Here is a 25,355-nt window from a genome sequence, read left to right as displayed (position 1 = left end):
TTTTTATACAGTCCAAGACATTGAAGCAACAATGAAATCTCCACCCCCCCAATCACACACTAAGGCTAATTACTAAAACATTCCAGACAGGTCGGCACCGACCGACAATTATCATGTCTAATCACTGCACATTCCTTAAACAACAAACCATCTTCACACACTGAGTTTCCTAAGCAGACGTTTCGTCTGCTTCCAGTTTGACACCTATTAACACCTCTGAGAATCACTAGGTTGTAGACAGGGTTATCACACAATTAAAGGCCTTTCACAAGCTAGCCTTATTTAACATATGAACAGTCCTTACAGAGAGAGATGAATCACACATGAAACACCTGTTACCTGTAACCCACAGCATTAAATTAGCAGGGAGAGCATTAGACTGAAGCATATAGGCAATTGCATCACAATGGCCCCCCCTTTTCTCCCTGCTACGGCAAACCCGGTTGGACCTTCCCTGGTCCAGTAGGGTTGACGGGTTCAGAGCTTTTAGTCCGAGGTTAACTCCGTTTGGCGTAACTGACCTCCCTTGGCAACTGCTTCAGACTCAGGTATGCCACCGGGTCGTCAGATCACACGCCGTTCAGTCCCCAAGTCTTTGTGCGATCTGCAGAGTCACCAGAAGTCAGTGTGAAGACGGCGAATGGGTCTGTGCGCCGCCATCTAGGTGTCCCGCTATGGGAGGGGCAGGTTATGGCTCTGAAGTGACAGTCACAGGAGATTCATAAAAAGAAAAAGTTATATTTGTTGAAATGCTGTAGCACTGGTGCTCAGAGTCCGGGGGGGGGGAGGGGACTCAGAGCCCCATAAGGTCAGCCACCCCCTGCTCCCTCCGCAGCCGCCGGTTCTCCTCTTTGAGCTTCTCCAGCTCCATCTCCAGTTCATGGAGCCTGGGGGGGTCAGCCCGCTGTGACCTCAGGTGGTTGTTCTCCTCCTCCATGCGGCTTATGCACTCCTCCAGCTCTATGTACTCACGGATCAGATCCTGCTTGCTCATGTCCTGCAGGCTTTCCACGTGGTCCTTCATCATCAGGAACTGGGTGGTGGTGTAAGGGGCCACCGGTGGGCCCTTGGCGAACATCTCGGCCCGCATCTGGGGCGCCCGCTGCGATTCCATCTCCTCCAGTCGCTTCTTCTCCTCCCAGGTCCGCTGGTTATATGACTTCCAGGACCTCTTCTTCTTGGAGGGTAGCTGGCGGTGCCTCTTTCTGCCCAGCTCCCTCCAAGGCCCCTCCGGCTCATGGCTGTCGCCCATGAAGAGCTGACAATGGTGTTCCCTGTTGTCCGTAATAACAGATTGTACCATGAGGGCTTCGTAAGGGGTGCCCAATGGTTCTTCCTGACCCAGCTCCTGGGGATCCCAAGCCGAGTCTACACAATGGGCTGCTGCTGGTGGGCGGTACCCAGGTTGAGACCAATTTGACCTGGTGTTGTCATTCATGGGGCAATTCTGCTTGAAGTGACCCAACTGTTTGCACCGGAAGCAGCGTTGTTCGTTGTCCTCCTGGCGTGGGTAGCGAGGGCTATATGTCATCGGTCTGTTAGGCGGTTGGTATCTAGCGGCTGGTGGGTGTGAGGGCGCCGTTGGTTGTGGGGGTTGTACCCGTGGTGTGACCTGGTTTGTCTTGCGAGTATCCGCATATTCATCCGCCAACTTCGCAGCCTCTGGTAGAGTCATGGGCCTGCGATCTCTCACCCAATCTTTGACGTCCGTCTGGATGCGATTGTAAAATTGCTCCAGGAGCATTAGTTGCAAAATGTCCTCTGCGGTGGTGGCCTGGCTGCTGTTAACCCAGTTAGAGGCCGACAGGGACAACTGGCATGCCCATTCCGCGTAAGAGTCTTTCGTGGTTTTGCGTGAGTCCCTGAACTTCTGTCGGTGGGACTCTGGGGTTACCGCATAACGAGCCAGGAGCACTTCTTTAACCCTGGCGTAGCTATGGATATCCTGATCTGGCACGGTCCGGAAAGCATCAGAAGCTTTGCCTGACAGTTTGCCTGACAATATTGCAACCCACTCTCTTCTAGCTATTCGGTGCAGGTTACATTGTCGCTCAAAATCCGCCAGGTAGTTATCAATCTCACAGTCCTTTTCATCAAAAGCTTTAAAAGCGCTAAACGGAATCTTCCTTGCGTCTGCTGTGCTGTACTCACTGTTCGGAGAAGGTGCGGCTGCTTGTTGGACTACTGCCAGTTTTAACTGTAGTTCTGCGTCCCTTATTTGTTTATCCTCCTTCGCTAACAGGTCCATCACTCTCAGCACCACATCTGCCGTTGGGTTCGGGCCGAACCACGCTAGCTTCTCTCTCATTAGCTTGTTGGCTGGCGATTCCTCCTCCTGAATCACTGGTGTCTCCATCTCTTGTACTGCTGGCGTTGCTGCAATCCCGTCTTCCTGGTCTATCTCCATTGATTCTGCTATGATGACCCGCTTGGTTTTGTTGCTAGCAATCCTTCCACGAACTTCCAGTAGTTCTTCCAGTGTCTGCTTGGAATCCGGGTGTGAAGGGGAATAGAAGGGAAAAATCCCACCGCTGCCAACCAATTGTGACGGTATTGGTATGATATCCCCGTCAATGTTCCCTTCTTCCCATAACGAAAATCACCCCAATATTCCACGAGGAGGGATATCCCTGGAATCGCCCAGAAAGCCACACATGCCAAGCTTACTGCTAGAACAAGACAGACTTTAATGGTTTTTCTTCTCAGCTTTTTATACAGTCCAAGACATTGAAGCAACAATGAAATCTCCACCCCCCCAATCACACACTAAGGCTAATTACTAAAACATTCCAGACAGGTCGGCACCGACCGACAATTATCATGTCTAATCACTGCACATTCCTTAAACAACAAACCATCTTCACACACTGAGTTTCCTAAGCAGACGTTTCGTCTGCTTCCAGTTTGACACCTATTAACACCTCTGAGAATCACTAGGTTGTAGACAGGGTTATCACACAATTAAAGGCCTTTCACAAGCTAGCCTTATTTAACATATGAACAGTCCTTACAGAGAGAGATGAATCACACATGAAACACCTGTTACCTGTAACCCACAGCATTAAATTAGCAGGGAGAGCATTAGACTGAAGCATATAGGCAATTGCATCACAGCGCACATCTCATCTAACTTCTCACTTGGGCAATGGTGCACAATTTACTCATCTTCTAATGGACTGCGGTGCTCAATGTACCCACCTTCTGTTGGGTCACTGCGCACAATGTACCCACCTTCTGTTGGGCCACAGTGCATCAACATACATTAGACATTAGTGCACAGTGTATTCGCCTTGTATTTTGCCATAGGACACATCTAAACACTAATAAACCATTAGCATCCTCTAGTTAGATAGGTGCTAGAGTGAGTTTTTTTTTAGAGAGTAAGAAAATGTAGGCAGGCCTAGCTGGTGGCTAGGCCTGTTTGTTTTCATTCTGGGCTGGGAGTGGCCTAGGGCAGGGCTGGGTGACTCACAGGTTGCATCACTGTTGCCTCCCTCTTCTTTCTAGAAGATGCTAGGAGGAAAAGAGGAGAGGAGCGGTCAGGCTGCCTGGGGTGTTTTGAGGAGCCTTGACCAATCCCCAACTTGGATTGGCAGGGGCCAGGCCTCATACCTGGGGTTGGCCCTGTTGGGGAGGAGTTGTCGGGTGGAAGACCTGCTGTGAGAGTGTGGAGGTTTTCAGGGCCCACGGGAGCTCCCCAGTCTGGGGGGGGGGGGGATTAGCTGGGACTGGTAATTTTGCATCATTTTTGTACATGTGCTGTTTAACCCCTTCAATACAGGACTTTTATACCACTTCCATACCGGGCCTATTCTGACACTCCTCTCCTACATGTAGAAATCATCATTCTTTTGCTGAGAAAATTACTCAGAACCCCCAAACATTATATATGTTTTTTTTAGCAGACACCCTAGGGAATAAAATGACGGCCATTGGAACTTTTTATCATGCACGGTATTTGCGCAATCATTTTTCAAACGCCTTTTTTGTGGAAAAAAATTGTTTCATGGACTGTATACAGTGCTGGGATGGGGAAAAGGCTCTGCCAAGTGACCTGCCAGGGGTCCCTGTCCTCTGATTCTCAAGCGGTGAGCCCTGTCCTCTGATTCTCAAGCGGTGATCCCTAAACCTCTGATTCTCAAGCAGTGATCCCTGTCCTCTGATTCTCAAGCAGTGTTTCCTGTTCTCTGATTCTCAAGCGGTGATCCCTGTCCTCTGATTCTCAAGCGGTGATCCCTAAACCTCTGATTCTCAAGCAGTGATCCCTGTCCTCTGATTCTCAAGCAGTGTTTCCTGTTCTCTGATTCTCAAGCGGTGATCCCTGTCCTCTGATTCTCAAGTTGTGATCCCTGTCCTCTGATTCTCAAGTTGTGATCCCTGTCCTCAGATTCTCAAGTTGTGATCCCTGTCCTCAGATTCTCAAGTTGTGATCCCTGTCCTCAGATTCTCAAGCTGTGATCCCTGTCCTCTGATTCTCAAGCGGTGATCCCTGTCCTCTGATTCTCAAGCGGTGATCCCTGTCCTCTGATTCTCAAGCGGTGATCCCTGTCCTCTGATTCTCAAGTGGTGATCCCTGTCCTCTGATTCTCAAGTGGTGATCCCTGTCCTCTGATTCTCAAGTGGTGATCCCTGTCCTCTGATTCTCAAGTGGTGATCCCTGTCCTCTGATTCTCAAGTGGTGATCCCTGTCCTCTGATTCTCAAGTGGTGATCCCTGTCCTCTGATTCTCAAGTGGTGATCCCTGTCCTCTGATTCTCAAGTGGTGATCCCTGTCCTCTGATTCTCAAGTGGTGATCCCTGTCCTCTGATTCTCAAGTGGTGATCCCTGTCCTCTGATTCTCAAGTGGTGATCCCTGTCCTCTGATTCTCAAGTGGTGATCCCTGTCCTCTGATTCTCAAGTGGTGATCCCTGTCCTCTGATTCTCAAGTGGTGATCCCTGTCCTCTGATTCTCAAGTGGTGATCCCTGTCCTCTGATTCTCAAGTGGTGATCCCTGTCCTCTGATTCTCAAGTGGTGATCCCTGTCCTCTGATTCTCAAGTGGTGATCCCTGTCCTCTGATTCTCAAGCGGTGATCCCTGTCCTCTGATTCTCAAGCGGTGATCCCTGTCCTCTGATTCTCAAGCGGTGATCCCTGTCCTCTGATTCTCAAGCGGTGAGCCCTGTCCTCTGATTCTCAAGCGGTGAGCCCTGTCCTCTGATTCTCAAGCGGTGAGCCCTGTCCTCTGATTCTCAAGCGGTGAGCCCTGTCCTCTGATTCTCAAGCGGTGAGCCCTGTCCTCTGATTCTCAAGCGGTGAGCCCTGACCTCTGATTCTCAAGCGGTGATCCCTGTCCTCTGATTCTCAAGCGGTGAGCCCTGTCCTCTGATTCTCAAGCGGTGAGCCCTGTCCTCTGATTTTCAAGCGGTGAGCCCTGACCTCTGATTCTCAAGCGGTGATCCCTGACCTCTGATTCTCAAGCGGTGATCCCTGTCCTCTGATTCTCAAGCGGTGATCCCTGTCCTCTGATTCTCAAGCGGTGAGCCCTGTCCTCTGATTCTCAAGCGGTGAGCCCTGTCCTCTGATTTTCAAGCAGTGAGCCCTGACCTCTGATTCTCAAGCGGTGATCCCTGTCATCTGATTTTTAAGCGGTGAGCCCTGACCTCTGATTCTCAAGCGGTGAGCCCTGACCTCTGATTCTCAAGTGGTGATCCCTGTCCTCGGATTCTCAAGTGGTGATCCCTGTCCTCTGATTCTCAAGCAGTGTTTCCTTTCCTCTGATTCTCAAGCGGTGATCCATGTCCTCTGATTCTCAAGTGGTGATCCCTGTCCTCTGATTCTCAAGTGGTGATCCCTATCCTCTAATTCTCAAGCAGTGTTTCCTTTCCTCTGATTCTCAAGCGGTGATCCATGTCCTCTGATTCTCAAGTGGTGATCCCTGTCCTCTGATTCTCAAGTGGTGATCCCTATCCTCTAATTCTCAAGTGGTGATCCCTGTCCTCTGATTCTCAAGCGGTGAGCCCTGTCCTCTGATTCTCAAGCGGTGAGCCCTGTCCTCTGATTTTCAAGCGGTGAGCCCTGACCTCTGATTCTCAAGCGGTGAGCCCTGACCTCTGATTCTCAAGCGGTGATCCCTGTCCTCTGATTCTCAAGCGGTGAGCCCTGTCCTCTGATTTTCAAGCAGTGAGCCCTGACCTCTGATTCTCAAGCGGTGATCCCTGTCATCTGATTTTTAAGCGGTGAGCCCTGACCTCTGATTCTCAAGCGGTGAGCCCTGACCTCTGATTCTCAAGCGGTGAGCCCTGACCTCTGATTCTCAAGTGGTGATCCCTGTCCTCGGATTCTCAAGTGGTGATCCCTGTCCTCGGATTCTCAAGTGGTGATCCCTGTCCTCTGATTCTCAAGCAGTGTTTCCTTTCCTCTGATTCTCAAGTGGTGATCCCTGTCCTCTGATTCTCAAGTGGTGATCCCTGTCCTCTGATTCTCAAGTGGTGAGCCCTGTCCTCTGATTCTCAAGCGGTGAGCCCTGTCCTCTGATTCTCAAGCGGTGAGCCCTGTCCTCTGATTCTCAAGCGGTGAGCCCTGTCCTCTGATTCTCAAGTGGTGATCCCTGTCCTCTGATGTAAAGGGGAACTCAAAACTCTTAAGCCACTTTGAGTATCTTGGCTTGCTGTGGGTGTATCTGCACACGGTGGAGTGGAAATGGAGGGTGGCCCAGGTCAACTTTTGCATCGGGGGCCCACAAGCTTCAAGCTACGCCTCTGGTGGTAGCAGAGCAGATCAGACTTTGAGAGGGACGAAGTGCACAGACTCAGTTTTATACTCACTCAGAGTCAAGTGTGATATTCAGGGTGAATTTGGAGGCATCAGATGTGTTGCTTTCCCAGAAACAAAAAACATTCTGTAAGCCCCTTGTGAAACAGAAAGGCATCACTTCCTTGTTGTCGATGGACCTGTACACTGAAAGGAAAAAAAAAAATAAGTTAGTAAATGATAGTATTTAGTATATCAATTCCTTTTTCCATAGTTGCCAACATTTGAAAAAAAATTCCAGGGACACTTTGCAGCACAGCTATTAATTACCACACTCACTTCCCCGAAGCTCCACCCACTCCGCATAATCTTCGCCTAACCCTGCATCACTAGACCCCTTTACATTACACAGAACACTGCACCTCTGGGCCCCTTTACATTACACTGCACCCCCTTTACATTACACAGCACCCTGCACCTCTGGACCCTCTTTACATTACACAGCACCCTGCACCTCTGGGCCCCTTTACATTACACAGCACCCTGCACCCCCTTTACATTACACAGAACACTGCACCTCTGGGCCCCTTTACATTACACAGCACCCTGCACCTCTGGACCCCCTTTACATTACACAGCACCCTGCACCTCTGGGCCCCTTTACATTACACAGCACCCTGCACCCCCTTTACATTACACAGAACACTGCACCTCTGGGCCCCTTTACATTACACAGCACCCTGCACCCCCTTTACATTACACAGAACACTGCACCTCTGGGCCCCTTTACATTACACAGCACCCTGCACCTCTGGACCCCCTTTACATTACACAGCACCCTGCACCTCTGGGCCCCTTTACATTACACAGCACCCTGCACCCCCTTTACATTACACAGAACACTGCACCTCTGGGCCCCTTTACATTACACAGCACCCTGCACCTCTGGACCCCCTTTACATTACACAGCACCCTGCACCTCTGGGCCCCTTTACATTACACAGCACCCTGCACCCCCTTTACATTACACAGCACCCTGCACCTCTGGGCCCCTTTACATTACACAGCACCCTGAACCTCTGGACCCCTTTACATTACACAGCACCCTGCACCTCTGGACCCCTTTACATTACATAGCACCGCACCTCTGGGCCCCTTTACATTACACAGCACCCTGCACCTCTGGGCCCCTTAAAATTACACAGCACCCTGCACCTCTGGACCCCCTTTACATTACACAGCACCCTGCACCTCTGGACCCCCTTTACATTACACAGCACCCTGCACCTCTGGGCCCCTTTACATTACACAGCACCCTGCACCCCCTTTACATTACACAGAACACTGCACCTCTGGGCCCCTTTACATTACACAGCACCCTGCACCTCTGGACCCCCTTTACATTACACAGCACCCTGCACCTCTGGGCCCCTTTACATTACACAGCACCCTGCACCTCTGGACCCCCTTTACATTACACAGCACCCTGCACCTCTGGGCCCCTTTACATTACACAGCACCCTGCACCTCTGAACCCCCTTTACATTACACAGCACCCTGCACCTCTGGACCCCTTTACATTACACAGCACCCTGCACCTCTGGACCCCTTTACATTACACAGCACCCTGCACCTCTGGACCCCTTTACTTTACACAGCACCCTGCACCTCTGAACCCCCTTTACATTACACAGCACCCTGCACCTCTGGACCCCTTTACATTACACAGCACCCTGCACCTCTGGACCCCTTTACATTACACAGCACCCTGCACCTCTGGACCCCTTTACATTACACAGCACCCTGCACCTCTGGACCCCTTTACTTTACACAGCACCCTGCACCCCTGGACCCCCTTTACTTTACACAGCACCCTGCACCCCTGGACCCCTTTACATTACACAGCACCCTGTATCACTGGCCCCTTTACATTACACTGCACTTCTGGACCCCTTTACACTAGACTGCACCTCTGGACAGTGCAGACCCCTCCCTACAATACAGACCCCCCTACAATACAGACCCACCACTACCGTGCAGACCCCCCTACAATACAGAAGACCCCCCTACAATACAGACCCAACAACAATACAGAACCCCCCCATATACAGAACCCCCCTATACAGATACCACCCCCTACAATACAGAACCCCCCTACAGTGCAGACCCCCTACAATACAGAACACCCCCCCTACAATACAGACCCAACAATACAGAACCCCCCCCCCTAATACAGAACCCCCCTACAGTTCAGACCCCCCTACAATACAGAACACCCTCCTATACAGATACCACTCCCCTACCCTACAATACAGAACCCCCCCTCATATACAGAACACCCCCCACAATACAGAACACCCCCCCACATACAGAACACCCCCCCCCCCAAATACAGAACCCTCCCTCATATACAGAACACCCCCCCACAATACAGAACCCTCCCTCATATACAGAACACCCCCCCCCCCCACATACAGAACCCCCCCACAATACAGAACCCCCCCTCATATACAGAACACCCCCCCCATACAGAACACCCCCCCCCCCCACAATACAGAACCCCCCCCTCATATACAGAACCCCCCCCCCCCACACAAAGAACACCCCCCCCCACATACAGAACACCCCCCCCACACACAATACAGAACCCCCCCCCTCATATACAGAACCCCCCCCCACATACAGAACACCCCCCCCACACACAATACAGAACCCCCCCTCATATACAGAACCCCCCCTCATATACAGAACACCCCCCCCCCCCACAATACAGAAACCCCCCTCATATACAGAACACCCCCCCCTTTACTATAGTGCAGACAGGCACCCCCCTTGCCTTCAGTCCCGTAATGCTGATGTAATGATCAGCGCGCCGCATGTCACACAGAGCACTTGTAAGTTGTACGGAGGAGGAGGGAGAGGCGGCCGTAGCTTCACGCTGCTGGGCTGTGTGACTGTCAGACTCAGACAGTCACACAGCCGATAGTTTCAGAGCCGCGGCGCTGCGCTTCCACGAAGGGGATCATTGCGGCCGGCCCGGGTCCCGGGTATCACTCGGCACGCACCCCCCCCCCCCCCCCAATAGCCAGGCTGACAGTGTTACCTTACCTAGTATGCCGCTGCGCTGGAGGCGTGGCGCTGCCATGCTTTCCCCCCCCATGCTTTAGTCGCGGAGGGGGTGCGTTGGCCTGACACCCCCCCCCCCAGTGTGCTTAGTCCGCCGTTGCAACGTGCAGTAATGTAATCCCACCCCAGGCGGCGGGGAACAAATGTGATGTGCGCTCAGCTCTGCACTAGCCGGGACAAGTCCCGGCAGGCTAAATTAGCCGGGACTAGGTCCTATTTGACGGGACTGTCCCGTTAAAAACGGGACAGTTGGCAAGTATGTTTTTCTTTTCTTTTTTTTAGTTCACATTGGCTTTTAAATCCAGCTTTTGACAAAAAGTAGTAAATGCAGTAACAGTAATATTATGACCAATGTGCATTGACAACTTTTTTTTTTGTTGCATTGAAGCCTGCAGAGCATTGCACTAATGAGGCACGGATTACGCATGCAGGCTTCGGTGCTAGAAAGTCATTGGTTATACCCAGCCTCAGGTTGATATGGAGGTACTGACCTGCTGTTATGAGGCTGGAGAAAGTGTGGCTGGACTACAAGGGGGTGAGTGAGTTGGGATCGCAAGCGCAGCTCTGTACAGTCCTTCTACTGATATGGTACATGGGACATGTAGTCATTTTTTGGAAGCAATCCCAGTACATGAATGACACGGCTGTGTGGGCGGAGCCATGCACAGTCACGCTGTATAACCAAAAAAAATCAAAATTTTTGGGGGGGCGCAAACGAAAATAAAAATAAAAATTGCAGCCTCACTGTGCCTATCAAATGCAGCCACTGTGCCATCAATTGTCACCACTGTGCCATGCCATCAAACGCAGCCGCTGTGCCATCAATTGTCACCACTGTGCCATGCCATCAAACGCAGTCGCTGTGCCATCAATTGCCACCACTGTGCCATGCCATCAAACGCAGCCGCTGTGCCATCAATTGTCACCACTGTGCCATGCCATCAAACGCAGCCACTGTGCCATCAATTGTCACCACTGTGCCATGCCATCAAACGAAGCCCCTGTGCCATCAATTGTCACCACTGTGCCATGCCATCAATTGTCGACACTTTGCCATGCCATCAAACGCAGCCACTGTGCCAATTGTCACCACTGTGCCCATTGTTGCCACTGTGCATGTCACTGTGCTGTGCCCTTTAATTGTTGCCACTGTGCCCATTGTTGTCACTGTGCTGAAGGCACCCGCTAGAAGGCAAGGACGTATATATACGTCCTTCTGCCTGTACGTGCCATTTTGTGGACGTATATAGTCGTGCGGCGTGCGTTAAGGGGTTAACAGCATTTAACAGCGTCTCGCGTGCACGGGGCCTTAGCAGACATACTGTACAATATATTGTACTTTTTTCTGAACAAATAGATACAATAAAACCTTGGTTTGCGAGCATAATTCGTTCCAGGCACATGCTTGTAATCCAAAGCACTTGTATATCAAAGCATTTTTTTTACAGGGTATAAAAGAGAAGAGAGGCGCCTCTAAGTAGCAATAAGTTGCTAAATGTTGTACCTTCATTAAATGTAACCATATTGCTACACTTAGAGGCGCCTCTCTTCTTTTTTATACTCAGTTGTGACATGACGCTACTCTTATATCAAGACATCGCTTGTATATCAAGGCAAAATGTATGAAAACATGTTGCTTGTCTTGTAAAACACTCTCAAACCAAGTTACTCTCAAACCAAGGTTTTACTGTATTGTACTTTGTAGCTCCAGAATCGTTTTATTGAATCCTGTGTTATGTAATATAGTACTAGAGAATTGTAAGAGGAGGAAGTCCATGCCATATAAGTACATATTTTCCAGAACATTCTGTACCTAAATAGTAGGCATGGCCCTCGCAGCACCCCCCTCGCCCAGCATCTGGTGCGCCTGATAAGCAACGACTTTCTCAGGACACGCTCCTCGCCACCTTAAAAATATGTTTTTCTGCCTTCCTTACAAATGTTTTTGTTTTTCATTTAACTGAATTTTTTTTCAGGCCTGGTTCAAAATTGTACCCTTACATTCTGGTCAATCTATACATTTTTTTAATCATTTAAGGTTCCATTCACATCAGTGCGTCTCCAAAGCGGACTTTCGGCGCACGAGTTTGATGCAATTTACACTCAGTGGGCCGGATTCAGATACCTGATAGTGTTGAGCAGAATACGCCATATTCGATTTCGCGATATATCACGAATATATAGCCGAATATTCGAGAAATATTCGCTAAAATCGAATATTCGTGATATTTTTGTGAAATTTCGCTATTGCGAATGCGAAAATAATTGCGAAATTTCGACAAGTGCGGTAGGAGAACTCTGATTGGCTCATGCTGAAATCGAATATTCGTGATATATTATCGAAATTTCGCAAATGCGAATGCGAAATTGATTGCGGAATTTCGACAACTGTGGTAGGAGAACTCTGATTGGCTCCGATGCAAAAGAAGGGCGGAGAAAGTATTCGCTAATATTCTGAAATCGAATATTCGTGACATTTTATCCAAAAAACAATATTGCGAAATTGCGCTAATGCGGATGCGAAAATGATAGCGAAATTTTAACAACTGTGGTAGGAGAACTCTGATGCAAAAGAAGGGCGGAGAAAATAATCGCGCAATATTCCTATTGCCGAATATTCGCATTGCGAATATTCGGCAATATAAAATGATCGCTTCTGAATCGGCGTAAATGCTAATTTGCATATTCCTCGCGTAAACATACGGAAGCACTACCTAGCGGCCAGCTAGAAAATGCAGCCTAAGATACGACGGTGTAAGACACTCTGAATCAGGCGCATAGATACGACCTCCCGCACTCAGAGATACAACGGCGTATCAGGAGATACGCCGTCGTATCTTGTATCTGAATCTGGCCCAGTGGATCTAAAAGCCCATACACACAATCTGACTTTTTGACAACAAACCTCCGACGGACCTGTTTTAGCAGACAATCCGACCGTGTGTACGCTCCATCGGACAAACTTTTTCATCGGACAAGAACATGCAAACTTTCCGGCAACAAATGTCCTACATCGGCTAATCCGATCGTATGTACACAAGTCCATCGGACTAAAGTCCAAAGTACAAACACGCATGCTCCAAACCAATGCTAAAGATCAGACAACAATAGCAGAAGTTGCCCAAAGGCAAAAAAAACACGTAGTGCATCTAATACATCACTACATTCGTGTTTGTTGGCTGAAAAAGTCCTGCCTTGTGTATGTGTAGCACTACCCCCGAAGGAGCTGCTGGTTTGATTTGGGTGGCATGCTACCTCTATTTTCTCCGCCGTCTAGGGTACTAGATAAGAGCTGTAAGAAAGTCAATGTCCACACTGTAGGTATCTTTTCTCTGTGCTTTATTACCCAACGGGGTAAAAATGGTAAAAGTAGTAGTAGGCAGTGACGGTGCGTCTATAGAGGGCGCTGGAGTGCCACCCCCTCTGGCTCTCGCACCGCCACTGATTACAATAACATAGATTCATGCATTGCATGAATCTATGTTAATGTTGCCGGCCGCTGCCGCCGACTATTCAGATGGCCGCAAGGTGAACACCGGCCACCTGAATAAAGGCAGCTGGTTGGCAGTGCGGAAGTGCCTATCAGAACCGCTGGCTCTGATAGGCTTTCCGAGTACAGCCCTCGGCTCCCGGAAACATATTTAAGGGATGTACGGGTGGTGCGTTCCTTAGATAAGACTGACAGGCGTCTCAGCCAATCAGGTTCACCGGTTCTGGTTACCGGTAACCTGATTGGCTGAAGCGTCATCGAGGGCGGGAGAGGACATCGAGGGACGTGGAAGGAGGATGGCTGACCCCCAGAAAGGTAAGTGCCGGGCGGGTGGGAGGGGCATTATACAGGGCACAGTGACATCAATGGGCACAGTGGCAACAAAGGGCACAGTGGCGACAATTGACACAGTGGCTGCGTTTGATGGCATGGCACAGTGGCTGCATTTGATTGCATGGCACAGTGGTGACAATTGATGGCACAGTGGCTGCGTTTGATGGCATGGCACAGTGGTGACAATTGATGGCACAGAGGCTGCGTTTGATGGCATGGCACAGTGGTTGCGTTTGATGGCATGGCACAGTGGCTGCATTTGATGGCATGGCACAGTGGCTGCATTTGATGGCATGGCACAGTGGTGACAATTAATGGCACAGTGGCTGCATTTGATGGCATGGCACAGTGGTGACAATTGATGGCACAGTGGCTGTGTTTGATGGCATGGCACAGTGACTGCGTTTTATGTAATGGCACAGTGGTGACAATTTATGGCACAGTGGCTGTGTTTGATGGCATGGCACAGTGACTGCGTTTTATGTAATGGCAGAGTGGTGACAATTGATGGCACAGTGGCTGCGTTTGATGGCATGGCACAGTGGCTGCGTTTGATGGCATGGCACAGTGGTGACAATTAATGGCACAGTGGCTGCGTTTGATGGCATGGCACAGTGGTGACAATTGATGGCACAGTGGCTGTGTTTGATGGCATGGCACAGTGACTGCGTTTTATGTAATGGCACAGTGGTGACAATTGATGGCACAGTGGCTGTGTTTGATGGCATGGCACAGTGACTGCGTTTTATGTAATGGCAGAGTGGTGACAATTGATGGCACAGTGGCTGCGTTTGATGGCATGGCACAGTGGCTGCGTTTGATGGCATGGCACAGTGGTGACAATTAATGGCACAGTGGCTGCGTTTGATGGCATGGCACAGTGGTGACAATTGATGGCACAGTGGCTGTGTTTGATGGCATGGCACAGTGACTGCGTTTTATGTAATGGCACAGTGGTGACAATTGATGGCACAGTGGCTGTGTTTGATGGCATGGCACAGTGACTGCGTTTTATGTAATGGCACAGTGGTGACAATTGATGGCACAGTGGCTGCGTTTGATGGCATGGCACAGTGACTGCATTTGATGGCAAGGCACAGTGGTGACAATTGATGGCACAGTGGCTGCGTTTGATGGCATGGAACAGTGGTGACAATTGATGGCACAGTGGCTGCATTTGATGGGCCCAGGGAAAGGAAGTAACCGCTCCAGGTGGGTATGTTAAACAATCAGCAACAGTTCAGGAAATCAAGGGTGCCGGCAATGCACAAAGCAATCGGCAGAGGAAAAAAAGGATGGACAGCCACACTTTTTGTAGTGCATTTTTCCATTTTTATATTAAAGACAACCTTATGGTTTTTCGGAGAGCGGCTGTCCATCCTTTATTCCTCTGCCGATTTGATGGGCCCAGTGGCTGCATTTGATGGGCGCAGTGGCTGCATTTGATGGGCGCAGTGGCTGCATTTGATGGGCACAGTGGCTGCATTTGATGGGCACAGTGAGGCTGCAATTGTTTTTTTTTACGTTTGCGCCCCCCCCCAAATATTTTGAGCACCAGCCGCCACTGGTAGTAGGTGAGAAGATAGAAGAGGTGGTAGGTAATGGATTCAGGCGTATAACTGTGTTTCGGAAACAGTCCTGCTTCCAACGACAACTTTCGTCGCCACTCTAGCCAGAGTGGGTATAGTGCATCTGGATAGGCCGCTCTCACCGGACTAGCAGCCAGGGTGTCACTTGCAGCTTTAGCAAAGTCTCTGCCACAGACTTTCCCAAAGCTGGAGATATTCTCGGTCCAAAATCCTTCTCAACTCTGGATTAAGCACCCGGATCTCCCCTGAACAGCTTGTTTGATTTCAGGACTGATAGGCGACCACCGTCCAGCCTCTCAGCAACGATGTGTGCTTTGATGAAGCAGTAGGCCTCTCCTGAGATACCAGCTTCTTGTTCTGTATTCCCCCAGACAGGTTCTTCATTGGTCGGCTTCCTCCCTCGGGACGGACAGCACAAGACAACTCTGCAACCGCAGACTCCGTCTACCCACTGAGCCCACATGGTAGACTATCTGCTGGTCCCGGAGCCAGGCAAACTGAAACACACACACCCCGGCCAGGAGGGCCACACATGGAGGGGGTGGTGGGACTACTGCCCAGGCGGATGGCGGCAACGACGACCCCGAACCAATGGCGTCTGCTCTCTAAATACCCCTCCCCAGCATGCACAGTGAGGCGATCAACCCTCCTGATTGGCTGCCGAGGAGAAATATCCACGCTGCCCTGACTCTACTGCTGCCACCTGTCGGTCTGGGGTGGGACCAACTCCTCAGACAACGCCAGTGTACACACACAGTACAGCCAAAGCTGGAACAGAGGGCCAGATTCACAAAGCAGATACAACAGCGTATCTCCTGATACTCCGTCGTATCTCTGTTTCTATCTATGCGACTGATTCATAGAATCAGTTACGCATAGATATCCCTAAGATCCGACAGGTGTAATAGTTTTACACTGTCGGATCTTAAGATGCAATACCGCGGCCGCCGCTGGGGGGAGTTCGCGTCGTAAACCAGCGTCGGGTATGCAAATTAGGAGTTACGGCGATCCACGACGGTTTTTCGCGTTCGCTACATCGCCGCTAGTCTAGTTTCCCGTCGCAAAGTTACACTTTTTTTTTGGTGCCTTAACTTTAGTCAGCAAGTGTATTGCTGTCTAAAGTATGGCCGTCGTTCGAAATTTAAAAATCAACGTCGTTTGCGTAAGCCGTCCGGGAATACGGAATTACGCTACGCGCGTCGCCGTTCAAAAAAATGACGTCACGGCGCGCAAAGCACAGCGGTAGTTCGGAAACCGAGCATGCGCGGTAGGTCCGGCGCGGGCGCGCGCCTAATTTAAATGACACACGCCCATTTAAATTGGCCCGCCTTACGCCGGAGGCCGCCAACGTAGGTTTTCATCGCAAGTGCTTGGTGAATCAGGCACTTGCGATGAAAACTTGCGGCGGTGTAACGTATCTACGATACGTTACGCCGCCGCAATTATTTGTGAATCTGGCCCAGAGGCCCTAATTTTGGCCAAATAAACACAATCAGAGGCAACTAACTCTCTGACCACCCTCTATATTTACAGCAGCACTGGCTATGAACAGTAGCCGGGCGCTACACATGCATACCAAGTTCATGGACAATGCCCTTCGGAGCAAAAACAACAAAAAAGTCTGTTGGAAGTCCGATCGTGTGTATGAGGCTTTTAGTCGCATCAAAAGTCTTTAGGGCGCACCGATTTGAACGGATGCCATTAAAAAAGAATGGGGGTGTGACTTGTAATGCGACTTTGTTGTCCAAACTCGCATGACAAATCGCACGCGTGTAAATGGAGCCTAATGGCCGTACACACGATCCGAATATCTCACGACAGATCGTACTACTTTTTCCGCTTATTAGTCGCAATTAGAAATGAAATAGGGTAATAAAGTCCCGAAAATTTTCGGACGACAGAAAAAAAAAAACGGAAGTGATGTCATGTAGAGCTGGGCAATTTTGGCCAAAAAAAATCTGCGATTTAAAAAAAAAACATTGGTTCACGATTCGAATCGAGTTTTTTTTTCCTGATGAACACCGCACCAGCAGGAGTTTTTAGGCGAGGCCGCGGCTTAGGCCTGGTCCGCCGCGATCCTGGGAAAAGGCCGTGGACTAGGCCGAAGCCGCGGCCGAGCCTAAAAACTCCTGCCCATGGCCTTTTCCCAGGATCGTGGCGAGCTGCGGGCAGGATTTTTTAGGCGAGGCCGCGGCTTCGGCCTAGTCCGCGCCTAGCGCCGGTCTTATGAAAAAAATTTGATTCGGTCAAAATCTGATTCGATTTGCCCTTGCAACTCGAATCAGATTTTAAAGCGGGAGTTCACCCATGTATTAAATTTTTTTTTTTCTCCCCTTAGATTCCTGCTCGTTTTATCTAGGGGAATTGGCTATTTGTATTAAAATATGAGCAGTACTTACCCGTTTTCGAGCTGCATCTTCTTCCGTCGCTTCCGGGTATGGGTCTTCGGGAATGGGCGTTCCTTCTTGATTGACAGTCTTCCGAGAGGCTTCCGACGGTCGCATCCATCGCGTCACTCGTAGCCGAAAGAAGCCGAACGTCGGTGCGGCTCTATACTGCGCCTGCGCACCGACGTTCGACTTCTTTCGGAAAATCGTGACGCGATGGATGCGACCGTCGGAAGCCTCTCGGAAGACTGTCAATCAAGAAGGAACGCCCATTCCCGCAGCCCATACCCGGAAGCGACGGAGAGGATGCATCTCGTAAACGGGTAAGTACTGCACATATTTTAAAACAAATAAGGGGAAAAAGTGCCCTCTAAGGGTGAACCCCCGCTTTAAACCTATTTTTTCCCCAGCCCTAATGTCATGTGTTGTAATGTATTTGTATTGTATTTTAGGACGACAACTATACTGACTAAACGAAAATAATACGATCTGGTATTGTACGAGGACAATTTTCGTGCTGGTCCGATCGAATAATAATCGGATGAACTTTCGTGATGGGCTCTCGAACGTAGTGTACACACGATCCGAAAATCGTACGATTCTTCCTCGGACTAACGTTTTCGACGTAGCGATAGCGATAAGCGTAGCGATAAGTAGCAACACCAATCAAGTACATTAGTCCCTAACACCTGCGAGGCTCACAGTTTAATATCCTGACCACAGTCTTGCAGAGATTATTAGCTAGATTCAGGTAGCTTTACGCCGGCGTATCAGTAGATACGCCGACGTAACTCTGAATCTACGCCGTCCTTAATTTAAGCGTATACTGGAAACCAGATATGCTTAAATTAGGCTAAGATACGAGCGGCGTAAGTCTCCTACGCCGTCGTATCTTAGGGTGCAATATTTACGCTGGCCGCTAGGTGGCGCTTCCGTTGAGTTCGGCGTAGAATATGCAAATGACTAGATACGCCGATTCAGAATTTTTTTTTATGTTGTTTACGTACGGCTTTTTCCGGCGTAAAGTTAGTCGAACAAATAGCTGGCCTAGTCAATGTTAAGTATGGCCGTCGTTCCCGCGTCGAAATTTGAAATTTGAAATCCTGTACATCTACCCAGCCGTGGGTCGCGGGCGCGCGCTCGCGCACGCAACCCGGTTTCGAATCTCCGGGACCGTGGGACCCGAGGACCCGATCGCCGCTGGGGTCCCGCGATCGGTCCTCGGAACTGAAGAACGGGGAGAGCCGCGTGTAAACACGGCTTCCCCGTGCTTCACTGTGGCGGCTACATCGATCGTGTCATCCGCTTTATAGGGAGACTCAATCGATGACGTCACTCCTACAGCCACACCCCCCTACAGTTGTAAACACACACTAGGTGAAACATAACCCCTTCAGCGCCCCCTGTGGTTAAGTCCCAAACTGCAATTGTCATGTCCACAATAAAGAATGCATTTTTTTGCTGTGAAAATGACAATGGTCCCAAAAATGTGTCAAAATTGTCCGAAGTGTCCGCCATAATGTCGCAGTCACGAAAAAAATCGCTGATCGCCGCCACTAGTAGTAAAAAAAAAATAATGAATAAAAATGCAATAAAACTATGCCCTATTTTGTAAACGCTATAAATTTTGAGCAAACCAACCGATAAACGCTTATTGCGATTTTTTTTACCAAAAATAGTTAGAAGAATACGTATCGGCCTAAACTGAGGATTTTTTTTTTATATATATATGTTTTTGGGGGATATTTATTATAGCAAAAAGTAAAAAATATAGATTTTTTTTCAAAATTGTCGCTCTATTTTTGTTTATAGCGCAAAAAATAACAACCGCAGAGATGATCAAATACCACCAAAAGAAAGCTCTATTTGTGGGGAAAAAAGGACGCTAATTTTGTTTGGGAGCCACGTTGCACGACCGCGCAATTGTCTGTTAAAGCGACGCAGTCCCGAATCGCAAAAAGGGGCCTGGTCCTTTACCTGCATTTTGGTCCGGAGCTTAAGTGGTTAAAGTGGATGTAAACCCAAATTTATTTATTTATTTATTTTTTGATGTCACACTGTACAGTGTAAGATTTCCTATCATCTGTGCCCAGTCTTGCCACACAGAGTTAATTCAGATCTGAGCAATCCTCTTTTATTGTTAAGTGAAATAAAACGGACTTGCAGAGAAAAACCTTAGTCCGTTCCGCCCCCTTGCTGTGAGTGACAGGTTATTTACATATCTCATGTACTAGCGTGGAGACAGGCATTATTTTTAAATTCCCACCCCCACTCCTTTTCTAAAGTCATGTGGTTACTTTTCTGGATTTTGACTGGATGTTAGTGATCATAGCAGAATTCAGTGTAAGGAACACACAGGAAAAAATGCATGTTGACAAGGGGAGTGTAGAGGAGGGCGGGGAGTCTACTGACATCACGACTCCACCCACTGAACTCCAGACAACAGATCCACCCACAGAATCTGCAGTTTTTCAATTCTTATAACAGACAGAGGGGAGACATTTGACAGGTAAGGATACATGCAGGAGGCATCTATATCCCTATAGATCAGCACTATGGCAGTAGTTTAGAAAGGATGAGAGTGGAGTTACATCCACTTTAACCACTTAGTAACCGCCCTATAGCCGAAATATGGCTACAAGGCGGTTCCCTTACTCTGGGAGGGCATCAATATACGTCCTCCCGGAGAATCAGACCCGCGCGCCCGAGCGGGCGCGCACACGCGATCACCGGCGCTCGCGGGGTCCACGGGACCCGCAGAGACAAGGATCGCGGTAAGGAGCCAATGGAAGCGGCTCCTTACCACGTGATCGCGCCGTCCAATGACGGCGCGATCGCTTGTAAACAAACCCAGGCACACGCCCTTCGGACAAAAGTCAGTCGCTTTGCGGAAAATCCGATTGTGTGTACGAGGCTTAACTGTATACAAGACCTAGGAAACCAGATTTGGACTGACACTTTAAAGTGATTGTAAAGCTTTGTACACACGATCGGATTTTCCGCAGACAAAGCATCGGACTTTTGTCTGAAGGGCGTTAGCCAAAAACATGTCTTGCATACAAACGCCACACAATTGTCAGCCAACAAACACAAACGTAGTTACGTACTACGTGAATTTTCAGCTCTTGAGCACCACCCTTTTGGACACCTTCTGCTAATGTTGTGTTTGGTGAGCATTGCTTCCAAGCATGCATGTTTGTACTTTTTGTTGTCCGTGGAAAATTTTAAAGCCTGCCATCCAACGGAAAATCCGACAACCATTGTCCGATGGAGCGTACAAACAGTCGGATTTTAGGCCAACAGTCTGTCATCACACAATTTCCCTTGGGAAAATCGGATCGTGTGTATGAGGCTTTAGGCCCCATGCACACGAGACGCAGATGCAAACTCATCTAAACACACGTTTTCAAAAGCAAAAACCGGCGTTTAAAACGCCCGTTTTTGCCACGAATTTCGCTGTGTTTTACGCCGTTTGTGTTTATAAGCGTTTAGTTAAGAAACATCATAAGACCCTCCCTAAGCTCAAAAACAGTATTATGTAACCATTTCAGCCATTTTGTGAGACCAGAGTAAGTAGCAGCTGAGAGAGCAGCAGTGTACTTGTATTTAGCGTGTCACTTGCCACATCACCTGCCACAAGTTGTGAATTGTCCACTTGCCACGTCATCTGCCACATCACCTGGCCACGTCACCTGCCACAAGTTGTGCATTGTTCACTTGCCACGTCACCTGGCCACGTCACCTGTCACATCACCTGGCCACGCCACCTGCCACAAGTTGTGGATTGTCCACTGGCCACGTCACCTGCCACGTCAACTGACCACGTCACCTGCCACAAGTTGTGGATTGTCCACTGGCCACGTCACCTGGACACGTCACCTGCCACAAGTTGTGCATTATCTACTTGCCACGTCACCTGCTACAAGTTGTGGATTGTCCACTTGCCACATCACCTGCTCACATCACCTGACCACGTCACCTGCCACAAGTTGTGGATTGTCCACTTGCCACGTCACCAGGCCATGTCACCTGGCCACATCACCTGCCACGTCACCTGGCCACGTTACCTGCCACAAGTTGTGGATTGCCACTTGCCACGTCACCTGGCCACATCACCTGCCACAAGTTGTGGATTGTCCACTTGCCACATGACCTGGCCACGTCACCTGCCACGTCACCTGGCCATGTCAACTGCCACAAGTTGTGGATTGTCCACTGGCCACGTGACCTGCCACATCACCTGGCCACGTCACCTACCACAAGTTGTGGATTGTCCACTTGCCACATGACCTGGCCACGTCACCTGCCACATCACGTGGCCACGTCACCTACCACAAGTTGTGGATTGTCCACTTGCCACGTCACCTGGCCATGTCACCTGCCACAAGTTGTGGATTGTCCACTGGCCACATCACCTGCCACAAGTTGTTGATTGTCCACAATGCAATGCAAGCAATTATATTTTTTTTATGTTTTTTTATGAGATTTTTAATGTAAAAAAAATATGGCACCTTTAAAAACGCCTATAAACAAAATCGCGGCAAAACGGCGGTACCGCGTTTTTGCCGCGATTTGTCGCGTTTTGCGTCTGAAACGCGAAAACTTTTGCGTCTGAACCCATTTATTTGCTTCTGAAAAAACGAGCATAAACACAACTGCCGAAAAACGCAGAAAAACGTGACTGTGTGCATGGACACATAGGATAACATTGAATGTGTTCAGGGGCAGTTGAAAAAGCTTTCCAAATGCCTCTGAACTCGCGTTTACCAGCGTCTCGTGTGCATGGGGCCTTAGGCTTAGTTGTTGGCGGAATGTCCGATCGATTATGTAAGATTAGAGTTACAGAGGAGGTCTTGTGCTAGAATTATTGCTCTCACGCTGACGATCGCGACGATACCTCACATGTGTGATTTGAACACAGTTTACACGTGCGTGACTTACTTACGTATGTGTTTTCTTTGCTGCACGAGCATGCGGGGAGGGGGGCACTTTAAAAAAAATATATATATACATTGGGCCGGATTCACAGACGACTTACACCGACGTATCTATTGATACGCGCCGTAAGTTCTGAGATGCGCCGTCGTATCTATGCGCCCTATTCTGGGAACAAGATACGCCTGAATTTTGCCAAGATACGACCGACGTAAGCCTCCTACGCCGTCGTATTTTGGGTGCATATTTACGCTGGCCGCTAGGGGCGCTTCCGTAGATTTACGCATCGTATATGCAAATGACCTAGATACGCCGATTTACAAACGTACTTGCGCCCGCTACGCCGTTTACGTAAGGCTTACGTGCGGCGGAAAGTTACCACTGCTATATGAGGCGCAGGTAATGCTGCAGCGAGCAGCGAGCGATGCTGCGGGAGTACGGGTGGGTGCAGAGAACCTGGCCGGACAGGCTAATGTGGCTAATTCCCCCCTCACTGTCCCCAATGAAGGGGCACAATTCCTACCAATGACACCAATTATGGGGCAAAATTCCTTCCACTGATACCAACAATGGGGCATAATTCCCCCCTCACTGTCCCCAATGAAGGGGCACAATTCCTACCAATGACACCAATTATGGGGCAAAATTCCTTCCACTGATACCAACAATGGGACATAATTCCCCCCGCACTGTCCCCAATGAAGGGGCACAATTCCTACCAATGATGTGGCAAAATTCCTTCCACTGATACCAACAATGGGACATATTTCCCCCCTCACTGTCCCCAATGAAGGGGCACAATTCCTACCAATGATGTGGCAAAATTCCTTCCACTGATACCAACAATGGGGCATAATTCCCCCCTCACTGTTCCCAATGAAGGGGCACAATTCCTACCAATGACACCAATTATGGGGCAAAATTCCTTCCACTGATACCAACAATGGGGCATAATTCCCCCCGCACTGTCCCCAATGAAGGGGCACAATTCCTTCCAATGACACCAGTGATAAAGCACAATTCCTCCCAATGACACCAAAGATGGGGCATTGTATTTTTTCCACTGACATCAGGACCTTTTCTACTACCATTGGCCATAGTCCAGCCCCCCAAAAGTCTTAAGGACAGTAAACTGGCCTTTTGTTTAGAAAGTTTGGCAATCCCTGTCCTAGGGCAAGAAAGTTAATACAGTCGCTCTTCAATAATTTTGTGCACATGTCCCCCATGGGGACCATTAAGAAACAGTCGATGTAGACAAGGTAAAATAAAAATAAAAATAAAAAAACATACCGCTGTGAATAAATTCAGAGGTCATTTGATGCTTCTCAGGTCTGCAAGGCATCAGGCTCATGGCCAGTAGTAAAGAACACCAATGAAGGGTAATGGATAAGGTGGGTACCATGGTGGAGAATGGGCCCTTGCCAGCCTCTGTCCCTGTGCTCTGTCCCTGTGCTCTGTCCCTGTGCTCTGTCCCTGGGTGTATGTAAAAGTCTCTTGTCATATCTTAGTGTACACTTCTCGCCTGTCGGTGTGTTTCTTTATCTATACCCTTCAAGCTCCGCCTGCTCTATCTCTCCTATTCTCTATGCTGAGACAAGAATTTACCATACTTTCTTACTTGCAATGCCAGATAAGAAGGAAAATGAGAAATAAATATGTGAAACGTGTTATGTACATTTGTATAGCGCCCCCCTGAGTCAATACTTTGTAGAACCCCCCCCCCCCCCTGCTTTTTAACTTTTTTTTCTTTATATTTTTGGCAAAAATATCGGCCGCGACTCATCGCCCCCCCTGCTTTTTAACCTTTTTTTCCTTTATATTTTCGGGGGGAAATAGCGGCCGCGACTCACAATCCCCCCTCCCCGCTTATTAACTTTTTTTTTCTTTATATTTTCGGCAAAAATAGCGGCCGCGACTCGGCTAATCCCCCACCCTTTAATTAACTATTTTTTTTTATTTAAATATTTGTTGAAAATATTCCCTTTTTTTTTTTACTAAAATGTTTAGTGAAAATAGCGGCCATCCCGCCCACCCCCCGCCCGGATATTAAGATTTTTTTTTGAATTTTTTTGGAATTGCGGCCGCTATTTTGGGGGGCCAAAATAGCGGCCGCAAGGCCCCCCCAAGTCTTCCCACCCCCCCACCCCCTGCTTATTAACAATTTATCTTTTATATTTAAATTACCTGGTTATCTAAATTATCTGGTAATCTCATGCAGTAAATCACAGTCTCTGGTAATCTTGTGCAGAATGCAGGGTGCAGGGTGCAGGGGGGTACAGAGGGCAGGGTTCAGGGGAGTGCAGGGTGCAGGTGGGTACAGAGTGCAGGTAGGTGGTGGGTGCAAGTTGGTACAGAGTGCAGGGTGCAGGTGGGTTCAGGGTGCAGGTGAGTACAGAGTGCAGGGTGCAGGTGGATGCAGGGTGCAGGTGGGTGGTGGGTGCAGGGTACAGAGTGCAGGTGGGTGCAGGCAGTGGCGTCACTAGGGTTGGTGTCACCTGGTGCGGTAAAATATGGTGTCAACCCCCCCCCCCCCAATAACATTTTTCAAATATTTTTTACCCTACTGTTTGCTCTCTGTTCTCCTTTCTTCCCCTTTTCTCTCCCTATCCATCTTTCTTGTTCCTTCTATCCCTTCTTCTTTCTCTCCATTTTTCATTGTCCCCTCCCCCCACCTCTCTTTCTCCAGAACCGGAATTCACATCTCAGGAGCCTATAGGCCAGGGGCGTACCTAGAGCATTTGGCACCCAGGGCGGATCCAATAT

The 25,355-nt window shown here is 49.2% G+C and overlaps 1 protein-coding gene across 1 annotated transcript in view; it reads right to left on the bottom strand.

The window, feature by feature from the left end:
- EPOR (erythropoietin receptor) overlaps positions 1-24,118 on the bottom strand; it is a 48,007-nt gene extending 23,889 nt beyond the window's left edge. Inside the window, exons 1-2 of the mRNA XM_040346531.1 lie at positions 23,883-24,118; positions 6,807-6,939 (exon numbers count right to left, since the gene is read on the bottom strand). Coding sequence (XP_040202465.1) covers positions 6,807-6,939; positions 23,883-24,093 — 344 coding nt within the window. The 5' untranslated portion in view covers positions 24,094-24,118. The remainder of the gene's footprint in view (positions 1-6,806; positions 6,940-23,882) is intronic.
- Positions 24,119-25,355: the final 1,237 nt, after the last annotated feature.

The sequence above is a fragment of the Rana temporaria genome, chromosome 3, assembly GCF_905171775.1.
Source record: "Rana temporaria chromosome 3, aRanTem1.1, whole genome shotgun sequence".
Classification (NCBI taxonomy): Eukaryota; Metazoa; Chordata; class Amphibia; order Anura; family Ranidae; genus Rana; species Rana temporaria.
Note: the sequence above shows the minus strand (reverse complement) of the source record. Positions and strands in the feature narration are given on the sequence as shown.